Source organism: Scyliorhinus torazame, chromosome 1 (genome assembly GCF_047496885.1).
Source record: "Scyliorhinus torazame isolate Kashiwa2021f chromosome 1, sScyTor2.1, whole genome shotgun sequence".
Lineage (NCBI taxonomy): Eukaryota > Metazoa > Chordata > Chondrichthyes > Carcharhiniformes > Scyliorhinidae > Scyliorhinus > Scyliorhinus torazame.
The window spans coordinates 292,965,441-292,984,390 of NC_092707.1; the positions used below are offsets into that span (position 1 = coordinate 292,965,441).

The 18,950-nt window shown below is 45.8% G+C and overlaps 1 protein-coding gene across 1 annotated transcript in view; it reads left to right on the top strand.

The window, feature by feature from the left end:
* The window catches only part of fndc1 (fibronectin type III domain containing 1), a 342,477-nt gene that overhangs the window by 90,341 nt on the left and 233,186 nt on the right, over window positions 1-18,950 (top strand). The window contains exons 2-3 of the mRNA XM_072507569.1: window positions 694-888; window positions 1,064-1,150. Coding sequence (XP_072363670.1) covers window positions 694-888; window positions 1,064-1,150 — 282 coding nt within the window. The remainder of the gene's footprint in view (window positions 1-693; window positions 889-1,063; window positions 1,151-18,950) is intronic.

An 18,950-nucleotide genomic window follows, 5' to 3' on the forward strand; every position in this document is an offset into this window, starting at 1 on the left:
AATGTGATATAATGCAGTAATGGGGTGGTGCAACTTTTAAGTAGTTTATTTAACACAGTTCAATAGATCACTAAGTATGATGCTATCACTTAAACAGTTAATGCAGATGTAAGTTTATTTACATTGTCAATCATGTACACTCATTTCTATGATTTAACCAAGCTGACCGTTGCCATTCTATAATGGCCTTGTGGTTGTGCTATTTTGGAGCAAATCTAATCTCACCATTGATTTTTAATGAGATGGAGCTGTAATAAGGACCTGGTCAGCTTCTTTGACAAGTGTCCCTATAGAGCAGCACAAAAGTCCCAGAAAATTATGTTGTGATTTAGATAACAACATAAAGCAGTCACACCATAATTCCCTGGAATTTCTGTGCCATTATAGTGGTACATTAATGGTATATTTTGTGGATGTGACATTGCTGGGTGCAAGTGTTTTGCAAATTTTGGCCCATCTTATAGACTGTTCTGATGAAAGGTCACGACCTGAAATGTTAACTCTGTTTCTTTCTCTATAGATGCTGTCAGACCTGCTGAGTATTTCCAGCACTTCTGTTTTTATTTCAGATTTCCAGCATCTATGGTATTTTACTTCAGAATTCTCAAACAGATGGACAGCAATTCAAAATCAATGTTGTCAAGGAGTTATGAATGGTGTTAGCTGACAGCTGTCAATCGTCTATCTTTACAGTTGGTTCCACCTTAAAGCTGGAGAATATAAAGGTTCTGCCTCATGAAAAGGGACTGAAAGTGTTCTGGGAGCCACTGCAAGATATATCTGAGGGACTTGTGAATCACTACACCATTGGCTATGGTAAAACTCTGGAAAACCTCAAGTTCATCAACGTGGAGAAAGACAAACAATCTTTTATATTAGAGGATGTAGGTAAGTGGGTCGCTGCTATCTTTGTGATGTGAAGTAGAGACGCTAGTCATACATATTTGAATTCCTCAGGTGCTTAAGTTTTATTAGCATTGCAATTGAAATAATGCGGCTTTTAGTTCAGACTATTAACTTCCTGAAGCTTTGACGATTTACTGATGTAAGCCATATGTTCCAGAGCCCGGAGAAGTGTACTTTGTGGTGGTGACTGCAGAAGGCCAAATTGGAGCAAGCCGTCCACTGTACAGATCCAATCGTGCAGCTGGTAAGTGGCAGGTTCTGTTGATCCGTCAATAGTTAATCGCAGGAAAACAAGAGAAAAGCAAAACACCTGTTTCTTAATGAATTTTTCATCTAGCATGTATTCTTTAAGTAAGTGCTATTTCATTACAGCTGCTCTGGCTTATGCAGTGTTTGTTTTTCTATATTTGAATAATATTCAATTAAGTTGTTCTGCAGAAATAAAAGTTCATTGATTTAGTCTGTGCTCATACTAATGATGGTTAGTTTATATTATACTGGTGACTGAATTGGGTGAATGCTTACACCCGTTCAACACCAACAATTGTCCTAAGGAAGAACTTTCATTGGCTCACATGATTAAGACGTTCCCAAAGTGGTTACAGCCAGTGGATTTGTTGCCCAGCACACAGCAAGATCTTAAATTTGCATGAGTCGTTATTTAACCTGTTTCTTTTTTAAATGCTGTTGGTTCAGAAACGATGGGCAAGGGGATACCATGTGTTTCGTCAAATAACACTGGAATCTCTTGCATTCAGGCAGAAACTCATTCACAACTGGTTTGAAAGATGGCACCTCTGCCAATGCCCATGTCCCTCTGTGCTACAAAGTGTCAGGTTGCTTCAAGTGGGGTGGAGGCCCACAACTAAAATACCCATGCTGGCCATTGTGTCGGGTGACTGTTCCTGGTGCCGGTAATGTACACGAGGACGGGTGGGGGCAGGGCAGAAATCCTGCCTGCCTCACAATTGAGGCAGATTAAAGTAGCTAAGAAGCCCATTAAATACTTGTTAGAGATGGAATTTGGGATTCTGACACAGGTCCACAAGTTACACACCCTGTCTGTTGCTAACAAGAGGAAAGGATGCATACAGACTGGGGGGGCCAGTCATGGCCGCACCAGGAAATCACTCCACACCCATAAGAAGGTCAGCCTGGCAGAGGGGGCTTCAAACTTCACAAAAGAGGTGCCCTTGGCACTGCGTATATGGTGAGGAGAATGGTCAATCAGATTGAGCATTGAGCGGGATCTTAACCCCCCACTGCTTCCCAAGCAGTTGGTTGACCATTGATTCAGAAGGATGACTGCGGCTGGCAAAGGCGGTAATAGTGTTAAATAATGAGCACAGTGGTGATGAAAAGGAACCTATTCTGCAGGAAGGGGCTGAACACCAAGCAGCAGGAGGGCACCGAGAGGGTCAGGAAGGATACAACATACGACCTACCACCAAAGATGGGTGTACGTTGTGAAGGGAGAGACTCTTTGCCTGCAAATCTCCTGAAAATGGTCTCAAGAGATCTGTGCCCTCATTGCTGAAGATCTCATCTCATAGCCCTGTTTACCATGTCCAGCTAATAGCCATCTGTGGTCTTTAATGTTTTCACTTCTGATTCCTTTCAAGGGCCAGCTTCGGATCTTAGTGGCACCCCACAAAATAGGTGAGGCCCCTGCATTTTGCAGATCACCAATGCCGCTGGACCATGACTGCGATAATTGTGGTGTATTCATTTTCCTGCCAGCTGACAAGACTCCTTTACCATCTGGTAGTCCACGCTGCCTTAGATCTTCTCTCCAACCTCTAAAGCTTGTGGATGAATCTTGGGGAATAAGGTAGATCTCATGAAGACGTGACAACTCACCCATCAATGGGAGCCCCAAACAGAGACACAGAGACAGTACAACTAATGCCATCTGCTCACTAGGTCAACCACTGACCAGGACATTGGGCCTCTGAAGGTGCCTGGGCTGGTCAGGTGCCACCCTCCATTTCCCCTTGCAAGTGTCTCGGTCATAGTGGTGGCCTCCTGCGTTCTGCATAACAAAGCCCTTCAGAGAGGTGTGGGCCTTGAGGACTGGAAGGCCCTGGCAGGTTACAGTTCATCGCGAGAGGAGCAGGAGGCGAGAGAGGGGAGGAGGAGGAGGAAGTGGAGCCGAAGGAGGTTGATACTGAACAGAGAGGTGCTTGGCTGCACCATGAACATGCCCTGGGGTGCAAAGGGCTTGTGAAGCTATCATGAATATCAGGGATTTCTCGATTCAGGAGCATTTCAGCTGAACCCCTCTGACGAAGGTGGAGGAGCGAAACACAGACGGGAGTCTGACATAACTGTGCATGGAAGATTCAGCTGGAATATCGAATCACTTAGTAACAATGACGGGAAAACATCAGCCCAGAGTCTTTGCCCTCATGCTGGCGGACCCTGTTACATCTTTCACAACCTCATATCACTTTTATGTCTTGGCAGAAATAAAAGGATTTCCAAATATCTACCTTTAATTAAAGTGTCATTGTTTATACAGTGCAAGAAGAGGAAACCAATTGACAGAGACTATGTGAAGACATCCCAGTGATCCACTTTGTGCTCTTTGTGATGCAGTGGCCCCTGCACTCAGCCACCTCTGCACATTTCCCGATGCAGGAGGAGGTAGGGACAGCTGCTCACTTGTTTCTGGTGGTTGAGATCCATTTGGCAGTCATCCTTATTATATAGGTGCCCATAGGAGCATCTCCAGAGGGCACTGCATATGAAGCATTGCGAGCAGACTTAATCACTGGGCCCTGCTGCACAAACCTCCGTCAACAGGGCAGCAAGAAGGGTCAGCATGGATTTCCAGTGGCGGATGTGATCGGAGGGCACCGGGAGACACCCCGACCCGAACCCGACCTGGAAAGCGCTAAAACGGCAGCACTAGCCAAAAAATTGAAGAAATCGGTGGGGGAACAATACAGCTAAGAAGAATACCAAAAAACAACAAAAGAAAATGACCCAGCATGCTGCATAAGGGTTACCATTCTCTTTTTCCTCAGCCCTTGCTGGGTGCTCTGGATGCCTGGAGGAGGATACTACCTGAGGTACAGCTGACAACTCCTCCAAAGATCTCTGTGCCACCAGGTATCATAATATACCCCAGTATATCATGGTGCAGCCACACACTGATGGACACACAGTGGGACCAATCAACATACACAACACCGCAGCCAATCACCAGTGAGAGCACATGCACTATAAAGACAGGGGACATCAGAGTTCCCGCTCATTCGAGTAGCAGCTAGCTAGGAGCACAGAGCTCACAGCCTGCAACACAGACATTCACCATGTGCTGAGTGCATCAACTGGTTAGGACAAGGCAAAGGTCTTTAGTTAAAGCTGGTATCGTATTTACCCACAGTTCAAGTATGTTTAAATAGTTAACCTTTTAATAAAATAGTGTTGCACTACTTCAAGTGTTGGTGACCTGTATGTGATCCAGAGTACCCAACACATCACCAGGGTCACTGCCTGGTCCACGCTACCCAATGCCTCTTGGATCCTGTGGTGTTCAGTGCATAATTTCATAGAATTTATTTCATAGAATTTATTTCATAGAATTTACAGTGCAGAAGGAGGCCATTCAGCCCACCGAGTCTGCACCGGCTCTTGGAAAGAGCACCCTCACCTCCACCCTATCCCCATAACCCAGTAACCCCAGCCAATACTAAGGGCAATTTTGGACATTAAGGGCAATTTAGCGTGGCCAATCCACCTAACCTGCACATCTTTGGACTGTGGGAGGAAACCGGAGCACCCGGAAGAAACACACACACACACGAGGAGAACGTGCAGACTCCGCACAGACAGTGACCCAAGCCGGGAATCTAACCTGGGATCCTGGAGCTGTGAAGCAGTTGTGCTAACCACTGTGCTACCGTGCTGTCCTGCATCATCTCCAAGTGCTGCTGCATATGGCTCTCGAGGAGATCGTCACACTCTCTCATTCAAAGCCCTGTTTGCCGTTGTGCCGTATATGAGTTAACTGTTTCATCCTCTCCCAAGGGAACTCTATTATGTGAGAGCACAGCTCTTATAGCCTCCTTTCCAATGACCCCTAAGGCTCTGCTTCTGGGCCCAGCTGAGCAGAGCTGTGTCAGTTCTCCCTCCTTCAAGGAGGACTGACCACAGCTACCCTTGCCTCTGATGCCACCTTCTGCACACTAGTGCCATGATCATCTCCCTGTGCCAAACTATCAAGCCCTCTAGGATCCACTGTACTGGTGGATGGTGCACTCATGATGTGTGATTGTCCATCTTCATCTCCTCCTTGGTCCTCTGGGCTCATGAGAGGAAGGGGGAGAGAGTGCCATTGGTTGGATGTCTATCCCAGTGGGAGATGCAAGAAGAGATGATGAGAGCTACCTTAGGAGTGTAGAAGACACTGCAGAGGTGAGGCAACCCAAAGTTATTCAATATGTGACATGCTATTGGACAGGATAGAGTGCGCCTCTAATGACCCACTGCAATCACCAGACCTGACTACCTCGCTTCCACTTTCTTGCCTATCTCATTTGCTGTCTGCTTTATTAGGGAGATACATTAGAGGAAAACCCCCTATTCCTGTCTGGGCTCTCTCTGGGACATTGTGTACCTATTTCTTCTGCTACGACAGAAGTGAGTGAGATGAGCCATGACTGGCCTCTGTGCCCAATATCATTGTTAACTTTCAAGTAGACTGTGACTGTCATTCAGAACCTGTGATACAGTATAGCTCCTGAAACTGTTGAGTACACCTACATGAAAAAGGCACAATTGAAAATTTACTTGGGAATCTTTAGATTTCTAGTTTACATATTCAGGATGTAATTGTATTTCCTTAACAAAAACTGGCGTTCACAGAGTATTAGTTGAATCTTAATGGCATTAGGAGATTAGGAGAAGAAATGAAATGGAACATTGGCAATTTGCTCACCTTACTTCTCAACAGTTAAATATCCTGCTAAAAAATCCAGGTATATTTGATGCAGTCTACAAGACTAATAGAACAGATTAGTGAGGATTGTTCAATCTGTCAGAAGCATTGAAAGGAGCTCCCATGTCTATTGGAAACCTTTCATAAGAACATAACTTTAATGAGGTGACCATGGATCTGAGGATATGGGGAAAATAATTTTTTCCATCTTCCATTTTATTGAGCTGGCAATGAGAATGGATATCGATTAAATTAATGGAAAAATAGATAGGGACTTGATTTGGGACACCAATGTTTGACCAATAATGGTGGGGAATTTGTTAATCAGGAATCTTTCTTTCATTCCTTCCTGGAGTGTGGTGTCGCTGGTTAGGCCAGCATTTATTACCCATCACTAATTGCTCTTGGGAAGGTGGTGGTGAGCTGCCTTCTTGAACCGTTGCAATCCATATGGTGTAGGTACACCCACTGTGCTGTTTGGCAGGGAGTTCCAGGATTTTTATCCAGCAACTGTGAAGGAACGGTGACTATAGTTCCAAGTTCAGATGGTGGAGTGGCTTGGAGGGGAATTTGTCGGTATTGGTTTTCCCATGCATCTGCTGCCCTGGTCCTTTCAGGTGGTGGAGGTCACATGTTTGGCTATTGAAGGAGCCTGGTGAGTTAATGCATGGTATCCCGTAGAAGGTACATACTGCTGCCATTGTGAATTGATGGTGGAGGGAGCGAATGTTAGAGGTGAGATGCTGATCAAGTGGGCTGCTTTGTCCTGAATGGCGTTGAGCTTCCTGAGTATTTGTGGAGCTGAACTCAGCCAAGAAATGGGGAGTATTCCATCACACTCCTGACTTGTGTCTTGTAGATGGTGGACAGACTTTGTGGAGTCAGGAGGTGAGTTACTCGCCACAGAACACCCAGCCCCTGACCTGTTCTTGGAGCCACAATATTTATATGGCTGGCCCAGTTCAGTTTCTGATTAATGGTAACCCCCAAGTTGTTGATAGTGGGGGCATCAGCTATGATAATGCAGTTGAATGTCAAGGGGAGATGGTTAGAATCTCTATTTAACATAGAACGTAGAATCCCTACAGTGCAGAAGGAGGCCATTTGGCCCATCAAGTCTGCACCGACCCTCCGATAGAGCACCCTTGCCCTATTGACATAACTCCACCTAATGTGCACATTTTTGGACTGGAAGGAAACACACGCAAACATGGGGAAAATGTGCAAACTCCACACACAGTTAACCCACGGCTGGAATCGCACCTGGGTCTCTGGCTCTGAGAGACAACAGTGCTAACCACTGTGCCATCATGCCACTCCGCTTGTTGGAGATTGTCATTGCCTGCCAGTCGTTCAGGCAGAAGGGCCTGTTCCTGTGCTGTATTTTTCTTTGTTCTTTGCGAATGTAACTTGTCACTAACCAAACTAAACCTGGACACTGTTCAATTCTTGCTGCAAATAGAGACTGACTGCTTCAGTATCCGAGTCATCGTGAATGGTGCTGAACATTGTGGAATCATCAGCGAACATCCCACTTCTTACCTTATGGTGTATGGAAGGCCATTGCTGAAGCAGCTGAAGATTTTGGGCCTAGGACTGATAAACTCCTGAAATGATGTCCTGGGAATGTGGTGCTTGATCTCCTTTTGTGCTAGGTATGACTCCAACTAGTGGAGCATTTTCCTCATGATTCTCATTGATTTGGATTTTGTTAGCGTTCCTCGTTGCCATTCGCGGTCAAATGCTACCTTGATGTCAACGGCAGTCACTCTCATCTCAGCACTGTTGTCTTCTTGTTTGGGCCTAGACTAGAATAAGGTCAGGAGCTGGGTGACCCAAACTCGGCATCAGTGAGCAGGTTATTGCTAAGTGCCGCTTGATAGAGCTGTTGATGACATCTTCCATCACTTAACCGATGATCGAGAGGAGGCTGATGGGGCGGTTATTTGCCAGGTTGAATTTTTCCTGTCACTGTGGACAGGACACACCTGGACAAGTTTCCACATTGCCGGGTAGTTGCCAGTGTAGTAGCTATATGGGAATAGCTTGGCTAGGGGTGCAGCAAGTTCTGGAGCACAAGTCAGTACTTTGGCCAGAATGTTGTCAGGGCCCATAGCCTTTGCAGTATCCAGTGCCTTCAGCTGTTTCTTGATACCATGTGGGGTGATTCGAATTGGCTGTAGACTGACATCTGTGATGCTGGGGACCTCTGGAGGAGACTGAGATGGATCATCCACTCAAAGAACAAAGAAAAGTACAGCACAGAAACAGGCCCTTCGGCCCTCCAAGCCGATCCTGATTCTCTAACTTAAATAAAAACCTGCCTTTATTTGGTCCGGTATCCCTCTATTTCTTCCCTATTCATGCATTCATCCAGATGTCTCTTAAATATTGCTAATGTGCTTGCTTCCACCACATACTCTGGCAGCGCGTTCTAGGCACCCACCACTCTCTGCATGAAAAACATACCACACACATCTCCCTTAAACTTTCCCCCTCTCACCTTGAACCTGTGCCCCCTTGAATTTGACACTTCCACCCTTGGAAAAAGCCTCTGACTATCAACCGTGTCTATGCCCCTCATAATTTAGTAGACCTCTGTCAGGTCTCCCCTCAGCCTCCGTCTTTTCAGTCAAAATAATCTTAGTTTATTCAACCTATCCTCATAACCAAATCCTTTGAGACCAGGCAACATCCTGGTGAGCCTTCTTTGCACTCTCTCCAAAGCTTCCACGTTCCTCTGATTACGTGGTGACCAGAACTGAACGCAATACTCCAAATGCGCCTAACCAAGGTTTTATATAACTGCAACGTGATTTCCCAACTCTTGTCCTCAATGTCCCGATTGATGAAGGCAAGCATGCCATATGCCTTCTTAATCACCTTGGTCACCTGTGTTGCCATTTTGGGGGAACTGTGGACCTGCATGCCCCGATCCATCCGTATGTTAATGATCCTATGGGTTCTGCCATTTACAGCATAATTCATATCTAGATTTGATCCGACAAAATACATTACCCCACGTTTGTCCGAATTAAACTCCATCTGCCGTTTCTGTGCCCAAGTCTCCAATCTACCTATATCCTGTTGTATACTCTGACAATCCTCGGCTCTATCAGCAACTCCGCCAATCTTCGTGTCATCCGCAAACTTACTCATCAGACCACCCACATTTTCCTCCAGATCATTTATATATTCTGCTAACAAGCGGTCCCAGGACTGTTCCCTTGTGGAACATCACTAGCTACAGATTTCCATTCGGAAAAACACCCTTCCACCGCTACTCACTATAACCACGCTAGTTCTGTATCCATCTAGCCAGCCCACCCCAAATCTCATGTGATTTTAGTTTTTGTACCAATTTGCCATGTGGGACCTTATCAAATGCTTTACTAAAGTCCATATAAACTACATCCACAACCTTTCCCTCATCAATTTTTTTTGTCACCCCTTCAAAAAACTCAATTAAGTTGGTGAGACATGATCTTCCTCATACAAAACCATTCAGCCTGTCCATTTTTCTCCAAATGTGCATATATCCTGTCCCTCAGTGTCTTTTCCAAAAGCTTCCGCACCACAGATATCAGGCTCACTGACCTATAATTTGCTGGATTGTCCCTGCTTCCTTTTCTGAAACAATGGATTAACATTGGTTATTCTCCAGTCCTCTAGAACCTTTCCTTTGGTCAAAGAGGATGTGAAAATACCTGTTAAGGCCCCAGCTATTTCTCCCCTTGCCTGCCGCAGTAACCTGGGATAGATCACAGGACTTGTCCGCGGACCTGTCTACCTTAATGCAATTTAGGATACTCCACACTTCCTCTTTTGATATATTGATTCAAGAGAGTTCACACTTCTATCCCTGACCTCAACATCCATCATGTCCTTCTCCCTGGTGAATACTGATGCAAAGTGCTCATTAAGGATTTCAACCACTTCCTGTGGTTCCACGCATAACTTCCCTCCCTTGTCCTTAAGTGGGCCTCCTCTTTCTCTTGTTCCTAATATATGCATCAAAAGCCTTGAAATTCTCCTTGACCATGTTTGCTAAAGACATTTCATGGTCCCTTTTAGCCCTCCCAATTCCATGTTTAAGTTCCTTCCAACTTTCACGGTACTGCTTGCGGGCTTTGTCAGTTTTTAAATGCCGCGACCTATCGTATCCTTCCTTTTTCCTTTTGACTCTTACAATTTCCCTTGTCATCCATGGTTTCCAAATCCTGCCATTTCTTTTTTTTAAATTTAGAGTACCCAATTCATTTTTCCAATTAAGGGGCAATTTAGCGTGGCCAATCCACCTACCCTACACATCTTTGGGTTGTGGGGGCGAAACCCACGCAAACATGGGAAGAATATGCAAACTCCACATGGACAGTGACCCAGAACCGGGATCGAACCTGGGACCTCAGCGCCGTGAGGCAGCAGTGCTAACCACTGTGCCACTATGCTGCCTCCGAATCCTGCCATTTCTATCCTTCATTTTTGCAGGATCATGCTTGTCCTGCACTTCAATCAACTGGCCTTTAAAAGCCTCCCACATGTCAGACGTGGATTTGTTCTCAAATAGTATTAATAATAATCTTTATTAGTGTCACAAGTAGGCTCACATTAACACTGCAATGAAGTTACTGTGAAAAGCCCCCAGTCGCCACATTCCGGCACCCATTCGGTACACTGAGGGAGAATCCAGAATGTCCAAATTATCTAACAGCACGTCTTTCTGGACTTGTGGGAGGAAACCGGAGCACCCGGAGGAAACCCACGCAGACACGGGGAGAACATGCAGACTCTGCACAGTGAAGCAACAGTGCTAGCCGGGAATCGAACCTGGGACCCTGGCGTTGTGAAGCAACAGTGTTAACCACTGTACTACCGTGCTGCCCCATTCCCAATCCACATTCCTCAGTTCTTGTCTGATTTGGATGTAATTGGTCCTTGCCCAATAAAGCACTCTCATCCGCGGGCCATGCTTGTCCTTATCCATCACTACTCCTGGTTCAAGATGTAAATGCTTCAGCCTTATCACTTGCACTGATGTGCTAGGTTTTCCCATCTTGAGGATGGGGATATTTGTGGAGCCTTCTGTTTAATTGTCCAACACCATTCACGACTGCATGGGGCAGGACTGCAGGGCTTAGATCTGATCCGTTGGGATTGCTTAACTCTGTCATTTGCATTCTGCTTATGTTGTTTGGTATGCAAGTAATCCTGTGATGTAGCTTTACTTGGTTGATACATCATTTTTTGGTATGCCTGGTGCTGCTCCTGGCATGCCCTCCTGTACTCATCATTAACCATAAGACATAGGATCGGATATAGGCCATTCAGCCCCTTGAGCCTACGCTGTCATTCACTGATATCATGACTGATCTGATATGATAATCCTCAGATCCACTTTCCCACCTTATCCCCATAACCCTTTATTCTCCTACTGATTAAAAATCTGCCTAACTCAGTCTTGAACAGATCATATGACGCAGCCTCCACAGCTCTCTGTGGTAAAGAATTCCACAGATTCACTACCCTCTGAGAGAAGAAATTCCTCCTCACCTCTGTCTTAAACGGGCGAGCTTTTACTCAGATTATGCCCTCTTGTCAGCATCTACATCAAGGCCCCTGAAAATCCTATATGTCTCAATAAGGTCACCACTCATTCTTCTTGACTCCAATGAGTACAGGCACAACCTAGTCAACCTGTCCTCAGAAGAAAATCCCTCCATATCCGGGATCAACCTAGTGAACCTTCTCTGGACTGCCTCCAATGCCAGGATATCTTTGATAAGGGGACCAAAACTGTTCACAGTACTCCAGGTACTGCCTTGTATAGTTTTAGCAAGACCCCATTCCCTTGGAAATAAATGGCAACATTCCATTTGCCTTCCCAATTACCTGCTGAACTTGCGTGCTAGCTCTTTGTGATTTATACATGAGGACCCCGAATTCCTCGGTGCTGCAGTTTTCTGCAGTCTTTCTACATTTAAATAATATTCAGCTCCATATTCTTCCTTGCAAAGAGCATAACCACATTTTCCTACATTATATTCCATCTGCCAAGTGTTTACCCACTCACTTAACCTGCCTCTCTCCCTCTCTGGGCTCTTTACATCATCCTCATCACTTGCCTTGCCATCTATTTTTGTGTAATCTGCAAACTTGGCAATAGTGCATTCACTTCCCTCATTCAGATCATTACTATATATTGTAAATAATTGTGGCCCCAGCACTGTGGCACTCCACTAGTTACAGGTTACCATTCTGAAAATGACCCTCTTATCCTAACTCTCTGTTTTCTATCAGTTGGGTAATCCTATATCCATGCTAATTGATGCTAACTACCCCCAACACCATGGGCTCTTATCCTATTAAGTTGCCTTTTTTTGTGGTATCTTGTCGAACGCTTTTTGGAAATCCAAGTGCGTTATATTTATTTATTTATTTATAAATTTAGAGTCCAATTTTTTTTTTCCAATTATGGGACAGTTTAGCATGGCCAATCCACCTTTCATAGAATTTACAGTGCAGAAGGAGGCCATTCGGCCCATCGAGTCTGCACCGGCTCTTGGAAAGAGCACCCTACCCAAGGTCAACACCTCCACCCCATAACCCAGTAACCCCACCCAACACTAAGGGCAGTTTTGGACTCTAAGGGCAATTTATCATGGCCAATCCACCTAACCTGCACATCAGGAAACCCACGCACACACGGGGAGGATGTGCAGACTCCGCACAGACAGTGACCTAAGCCGGAATCGAACCTGGGACCCTGGAGCTGTGAAGCAATTGTGCTATCCACAATGCTACCGTGCTGCCCCTAAGCTACCGTGCTGCCCCTAACCTGCACATCTTTGGGTTGTGGGGGTGAAACCCATGCAGACATGGGGAGAATGTGCAAACTCCACACGGACAGTGACTCGGGCCGGGATTCGAACCCGGGTCCTCAGCGCCGCAGTCCCAGTGCTATCCACTACGCCACATGCCGCCCTAGTGTGTTATATTTATTGATTCCTTTTTATCTATCCTGTCAGGCGTGATTTCCCCTTCATGAAGCCATGATGACTGCTTGGTTGTATCATGTTTTTCTATATGCTCTGCTAATGCATCCTTTATAATGGACTCTAACATTTCCCCAGTGACATAAGTTAAGATAACTGACCAATTGTTTTGTTTTTTGTCTCCCTCCCTGCATTTTTCCAATCCTGAGACTTCTCCAGAATTTAAGGATTCTTGGAAGATGACTCACAGTGCATCCACTATCTCTGTAGCTACTTCCTTTAATATCCTAGGACGCAACCTATAGGGACATTGAATTAGAGTTGGTTCTGCAGTTTGATGGTAATGGTAGAGTGGGGGATATGCCAGATCATGAGGTTCTGGATTGTAGTTGTATAGAATTCTGCTGCTGATGAAAGCCCACACTGCCTCATGAATGCCCAGTTTTGAGTTGGTACATCTATTTGAAATCTTTCCCATTGCTATGCAATATAATGGAGGGTATTATCCTGGTTGAAACAGGAATTAAAATATAATGCATATCTGCGTCAAATGGACTGGTCTGTAAAATTAGCAATTTTCTTTTTAAAAATGGACAAGGTTTTTCTCAGACTAGCCATGTCTCATTCCAGAGGAATTCCTAACCTTCAGACAAATCAACAGGGTTATCTGAGTTAGGATGGCACAGTAGCACAATGGTTAGAACTGCTGCCTCACAGCGCGAGGGGCCCAGGTTCAATTCCGGCCTTGGGTCACTGTGTGGAGTTTGCACTTCTTCCCTGTGAGAGCGTGGGTTTCCATCGCGTGCTCCAGTTTCCTCCCAAAGTTCAAAGATGTGCAGGTTAGGTAGATTGGCCATGCTAATTGCCCCTTGGTGCCCAAGGACATGCGGGTTGGGTTGGTATATGGGGATGGGGCAGGTCTGTGGGCCGAGGTAGGTTTGGTGCAGACTCGATGGGGCGAATGACCTCCTTCTGCACTGCAGGGATTCTCTGGCTCTATCTTTAAAAAAGGTGCTAATGCCTCTTCCAGGAGCTTCTTTGCATTTCTAAAGACGAATTCTGGCCTCCGGAGATGCTGTGTCTCTGAAGACAAAGGCGGCTGTTTGTGACTCCTAATATCCAATGTGCAGTTGATGGCCTGACTGTTACCTGCTCCAAAACACAATGGGAGTCAACCAGGGTCCTTGTTAGTCAACCCATAACTGCACTGTCACATGACCAAGAGTGAGCTATCTGAATTCCTTTAATTAATAAGCTATTGGATCTTCATTCACTATTGGATCTCCAAAGAGAACAGGACTCCAGGCAGCAGCCTGTGTTTTTTTACTATCTGACCACCTTGCAGGTAGCAGCAGAAGGAGCTCTGTGCAGGTACAATCGTCTGGCTTTCATCTACATTGTGAACTACTGGGATGTCGGAACTGGTATCTTTCAAGTGTCATTCAACTCCAGATGCCTTACCCCCTGTTAGAAGTCCTCGCTTCTCAAAAGATGGATCACCCTGCGACAGTCAGCTAACCTACTCTCTGATGAAACTCTCCATTAGACTTTAGATTTGGATTATGGGCTGACATAAAACCGTAACTTGTATTTTTATTGTAGTCTGGCTCCACACTCCTTTCTTTACCGTATCCCTTTTTTATTGTATATGTGCCAAAGGGATCATTACCTCTGGTCCACATTTTGTGTGTGTGTGAAATAAATCAACCCTTTAATTGATCTCTTCTCGAGTATGTTATTCATAAGAGGATTGGAACACTTCAAATTACAAATAGCCCACCACTTATAAAGGGAATAAATCAAAAACACCTTTCCGATTCGGGAGTCGTAGTGAGCGGAGAATGCACGGCTGTTTAAATTATCCCGCTCCTGTCCATAACAGTGTCCTCAGTATGAAGATAGGACTCTGTCTCCACAAGGACTGTGTGGTGGTTACTCCTACAAATACTGTCATGGACAGATGTATCTGTGACAGGTAGATTGGTGAGGATGAGGTCAAATAGGTTTTTCCCTCTTGACTTCCTCACCACCTGCTGCAGACCCAGTCTTGCATCTATGTTCTTTAGTGTTTGGCCAATAGTGGTGCTACAGAGCCACTCTTGTAGATGGACAAGTATCCCACCCAAAGTACATGCTGTGTCTGTGTCCAAGTGGTGTGCAACATGGAGGAGCACTGATTCATTAGCTTCAGGTGAGGTGGAAATTGGTGATAACCAGCAGGAGGATTCCTTGCCCATGTTTGACTTGATGCCATGAGATTGCTTCGGATCCAGAGTCAATGTTAAGGACTCCCAGGGCAACTCTGTCACAATTTTATACCGCTGTACGGTCCACCACCTTTGGTGGGCCTGTCCTGATGGTGGGACAGGCCATACATTGGGATGGTGATGTCTGGCACATTGTCTGCAAGGTATGATTCGTTTATAGTCTGTGGGACAGCTGTCCCAATTTCAGTCCAAACCCCCAGAGATATTAGGAAGGAAGACTTTGCAGGGTCAATGGGAGTGGGTGTGCCATTGTTGTTTCCGGTCGATGCTGAATCCGGCCAGTTTATTTTCCTTTTTTAGACTTTGTAACCGTTTGACAACTGAGTGGCTTGCTAGGCTGATTCAGAGGGCATTTAAGAGTCAATCACATTGCTGTGGGTCTGGAGCCATATGTAGGCCAGACCAGGTAAGGACAGCAGATTTCATTCCCTAAAGGATAATAGGAGTTCTGATGAATATCATAGGCATGAATACAGCAACTAAGTGTCCTTTCAATAACAGCTTGCGTGACCGGAATAATCCTATGGTTGACCAGAGTGTAAATTGTCAATTGTCCTGGCATGGAAACCTCATGCAAAGAATTCTCTTCAGATTGTTGGTGGACTCGGTCCTAACTAACAGTTTATGGCGCAATTCCAAGTTACCCTCTGTTCTTTGCAATAGAATGTGCTGCAATTAGTCATTTTTTCCTGAGTATTTAAATACTTAGTATTTAATGCCGAGAGACATGCTTTTAGCAAGGTTGGGGGACCAGAGTAAATTCATAGAACACTGAGGCATTGCACCATCCAAGACAGAGTTCAATTCAGGAGATTTGATATATTATTGATATACTACAACAGTGAGGATGATATGTGTTGTAAAAGGTGCCAGGCTGGGTCTCTAGCAAGGGAGAGCTACAGGCTCATTCAGTTATTTAAAAATAGTTTGTTTATACTAATTCTAGTTTGTATATAGTAAGTTAGCACATGATAACTCTCCCCTCAGGGTTGGCAGCTACAAAATGGAGGAGTCCCACCTCCATGATTTTGCACCCAAAGCATTGACATGCCAGACTCGTGACCTCCTCTCTGCCGATGCCTCTGGCAGAAAGACTCATTGTTCATATTTAAAGGCGCAGCCGGCATTCTTCTTTTACTTTTAAACTTTATTTCTAATACCTAATTTTCCCAAATTTATGACTTTTTACTGCTAAATATTAAAACAACTTCAGTATAACATGTGCATCCTTACATTTACACACAAACTTTGTTTTCAATATATTCCCATTTCTTTAGAAATGTAACAAATTAGAGAACAAAGTACAGTCTTGTTTTTACTTTACAAACTACGACTTTAGAGGAGCTGAAGTAATTTGTCAAACACGCACAATGTCACAATATTTCTTATTTATCCACTGCATTGCACTATCCAAACATCCAAGTCACCTCCTGCTCTATTCTCACCAAAAGCACTTATTTCCTGCTTTCCAGAGAGTGGTGACACAAAGTGATGACTGTGTGGTAGTATGTATTGGGGGTCATGTGGGACTGGAAGCCCTAATGTCATTGGCTGACAGATCCTGGGTCCTGGTTGGCCGTTGACCTCAAGCTCCGCCCTGAAGGCGAAGTATAAGAAGCCGGTGTCTTCCCCCGCAGGCCAGTTTACTATCGGGCTGCTGGGGAACAGACACGCTTAATAAAGCCTCATCGACTTCACTCTATTCGTCTCACGGAGTCTTTGTGCGCTACAGACTGCAGGTTTCTTCAAGTGTTCACATATTAGAGCCCTATTGACTGGCCTTGGTTCCTAAGTATTCCGAGAAACCTGGCCTGGCTTCCTCTCACTGTATCCACCCCAGTCACAGACCACTTCTTGACCACTACTTACCGTTGTGGGAGTGCAAACAGAGGTTGAGCTGGCCGTTGAACGGATTGACCAAATAGCCACAGGTTGCATGCTGCTGATCGGTGGTGGGGGCGAGCCCAGCAGTGCGCAAAGGACGAGCACCTGAGCGGAGCTCCAAGCTGGGGCCACCACTGTTAGCACCGCAACCACGCGGATGCCCGTCAGCCCATTCTTCCTCCCCCCCACCGCTCTGCGCGCCGTGACCAGCACACAGCCCAGCCTCGCACCGTCCGCCCACTCAAACACCGCAACCAATCGAGGACTGCCTGTGGCCGCCATTCTTAAAAGCCGTTCGCGGCAGTTCAGAACTTCTTCCCGCGATCGGGAACGCCACAAGCGATCGCTCCACGACTTTCCCGACACCTGTGCGTCGCGACCCTGAGTTTGAAAAAAACCTGTCCTGGATGACCACACGTGCAAGAAGTGCCACCAGCTGCAGAAACCCGAGCTCCAGTTTTTGGAGCTTGAGCAGTGGCTGGAATCATTGGCATTTCCGTGAAGCTGAGCGCTACGTGAATAGCACTTTCAGAGAGGTGGTCACACCATGAGCCTGGGTGGAAAGGGAATGGATGATTGGCAGGCAGTCCAAAGAACTAAGGTAGTGCAGGAGTACACTGGGCTCCCCCGAGTCAATCGGCTTCCAATTTGGATACAGGTTGCTTCCTCCGAGGAATGTGGTCAGCGGCAGGTTTGTGGCACTACAGGCAGCTCTGCTGTACAGTAGAGGAGAAAGACGAAAGGAATAGTGCGGTAACAGGGGATATGTTAGTTAGGGGAATGGAGGGGTTTCTGTGGCCACAGACATGACTCCAGGATGGTGTGTTGCCTCCCTGGTGCAAAGGTCAAGGATGTCACAGAGCGGCTGCAGGGCATTCTTCTGGGGGAGGATGATAAGCCAGAGGTCGTGGGTAGAAAAGGGGATAAGGTCCTGAAAGCAGAATTTAGGGAGCTAGCAGGGAACTTGAGAAGCAGAGCCTCAGATTCTTAGGATTACTCCCAGGCGCACATACTTGTAAGCATAGAAACAGAGGAATTGAGCAATAAAACATCTGGCTGGAAAGCTGGTGCAGAAAGGAGGGCATCAGATTTCTAATGCATTGCAACCGGTTCTGGGGAAGGTAGAATCTGTACAAACCAAATAGTCGACTTCTGAACAGCACTGGGATGAATATTCTCGCAGGGAGATTTACTAGTGCTGTTGGAGGGGGGTTTAAACTAAATTGGCAGGCGGTTGGGACCTTGAGGGCAGATTCAGAACCGGGAACGGGAGATGGAGAGTGACTCTGAAAGACAGGAGAGACACAGGATATGAAGTGTACAGCACAGGGATTTGGCAGTATTAAAAGGTATATATGTAAATGCAGAGTGTAGAACAAACAAAAGCGATGAGCTAAGGGCACAGATAGTCACAAAGCAGCATGATATATGGTAAAGGTAGTCGCCCTAGTCCCAGATGGCCATAAGCTGCTTTTCCCTTTGAGGGGGAGAGCTCACTGGTGGTGATTTAACCTGAGGGTCACCACACCTCAGGCGAGGGACAGGGTTGAGAAGGTGGAGCCTTCATGAATAACCTCAGCCGGTATGGGAATTGAACCCGCGCTGCTGGCCTTTTTCTGCATCATGAACCAGCTGTCGAGCCAATTGAACTAAACCAGCCCCAATGGTATCATCCATATAACGTAAACCTGACTTAAAGAGGGGCAAAAATAACAGCTGAACATTCCTGGATCTAGAGTTTTCAGGCAGGATAGGGAAGGGGGATAAAAAAAAGGTGGAAGTGTTGCATTGTTGGTTAAAGGATCACATATAGCTGTGAGGAGGGATGATATACAAAATGCAACATCAAATTAGGCCATATGGGTTGAGCCAAGAAATAAAACCGAGGCGAGCAATGCAGTATAGACCCCCAAATAGTGAGAGGGAGATAGAAGAGCAAATACGTTGACACATTTC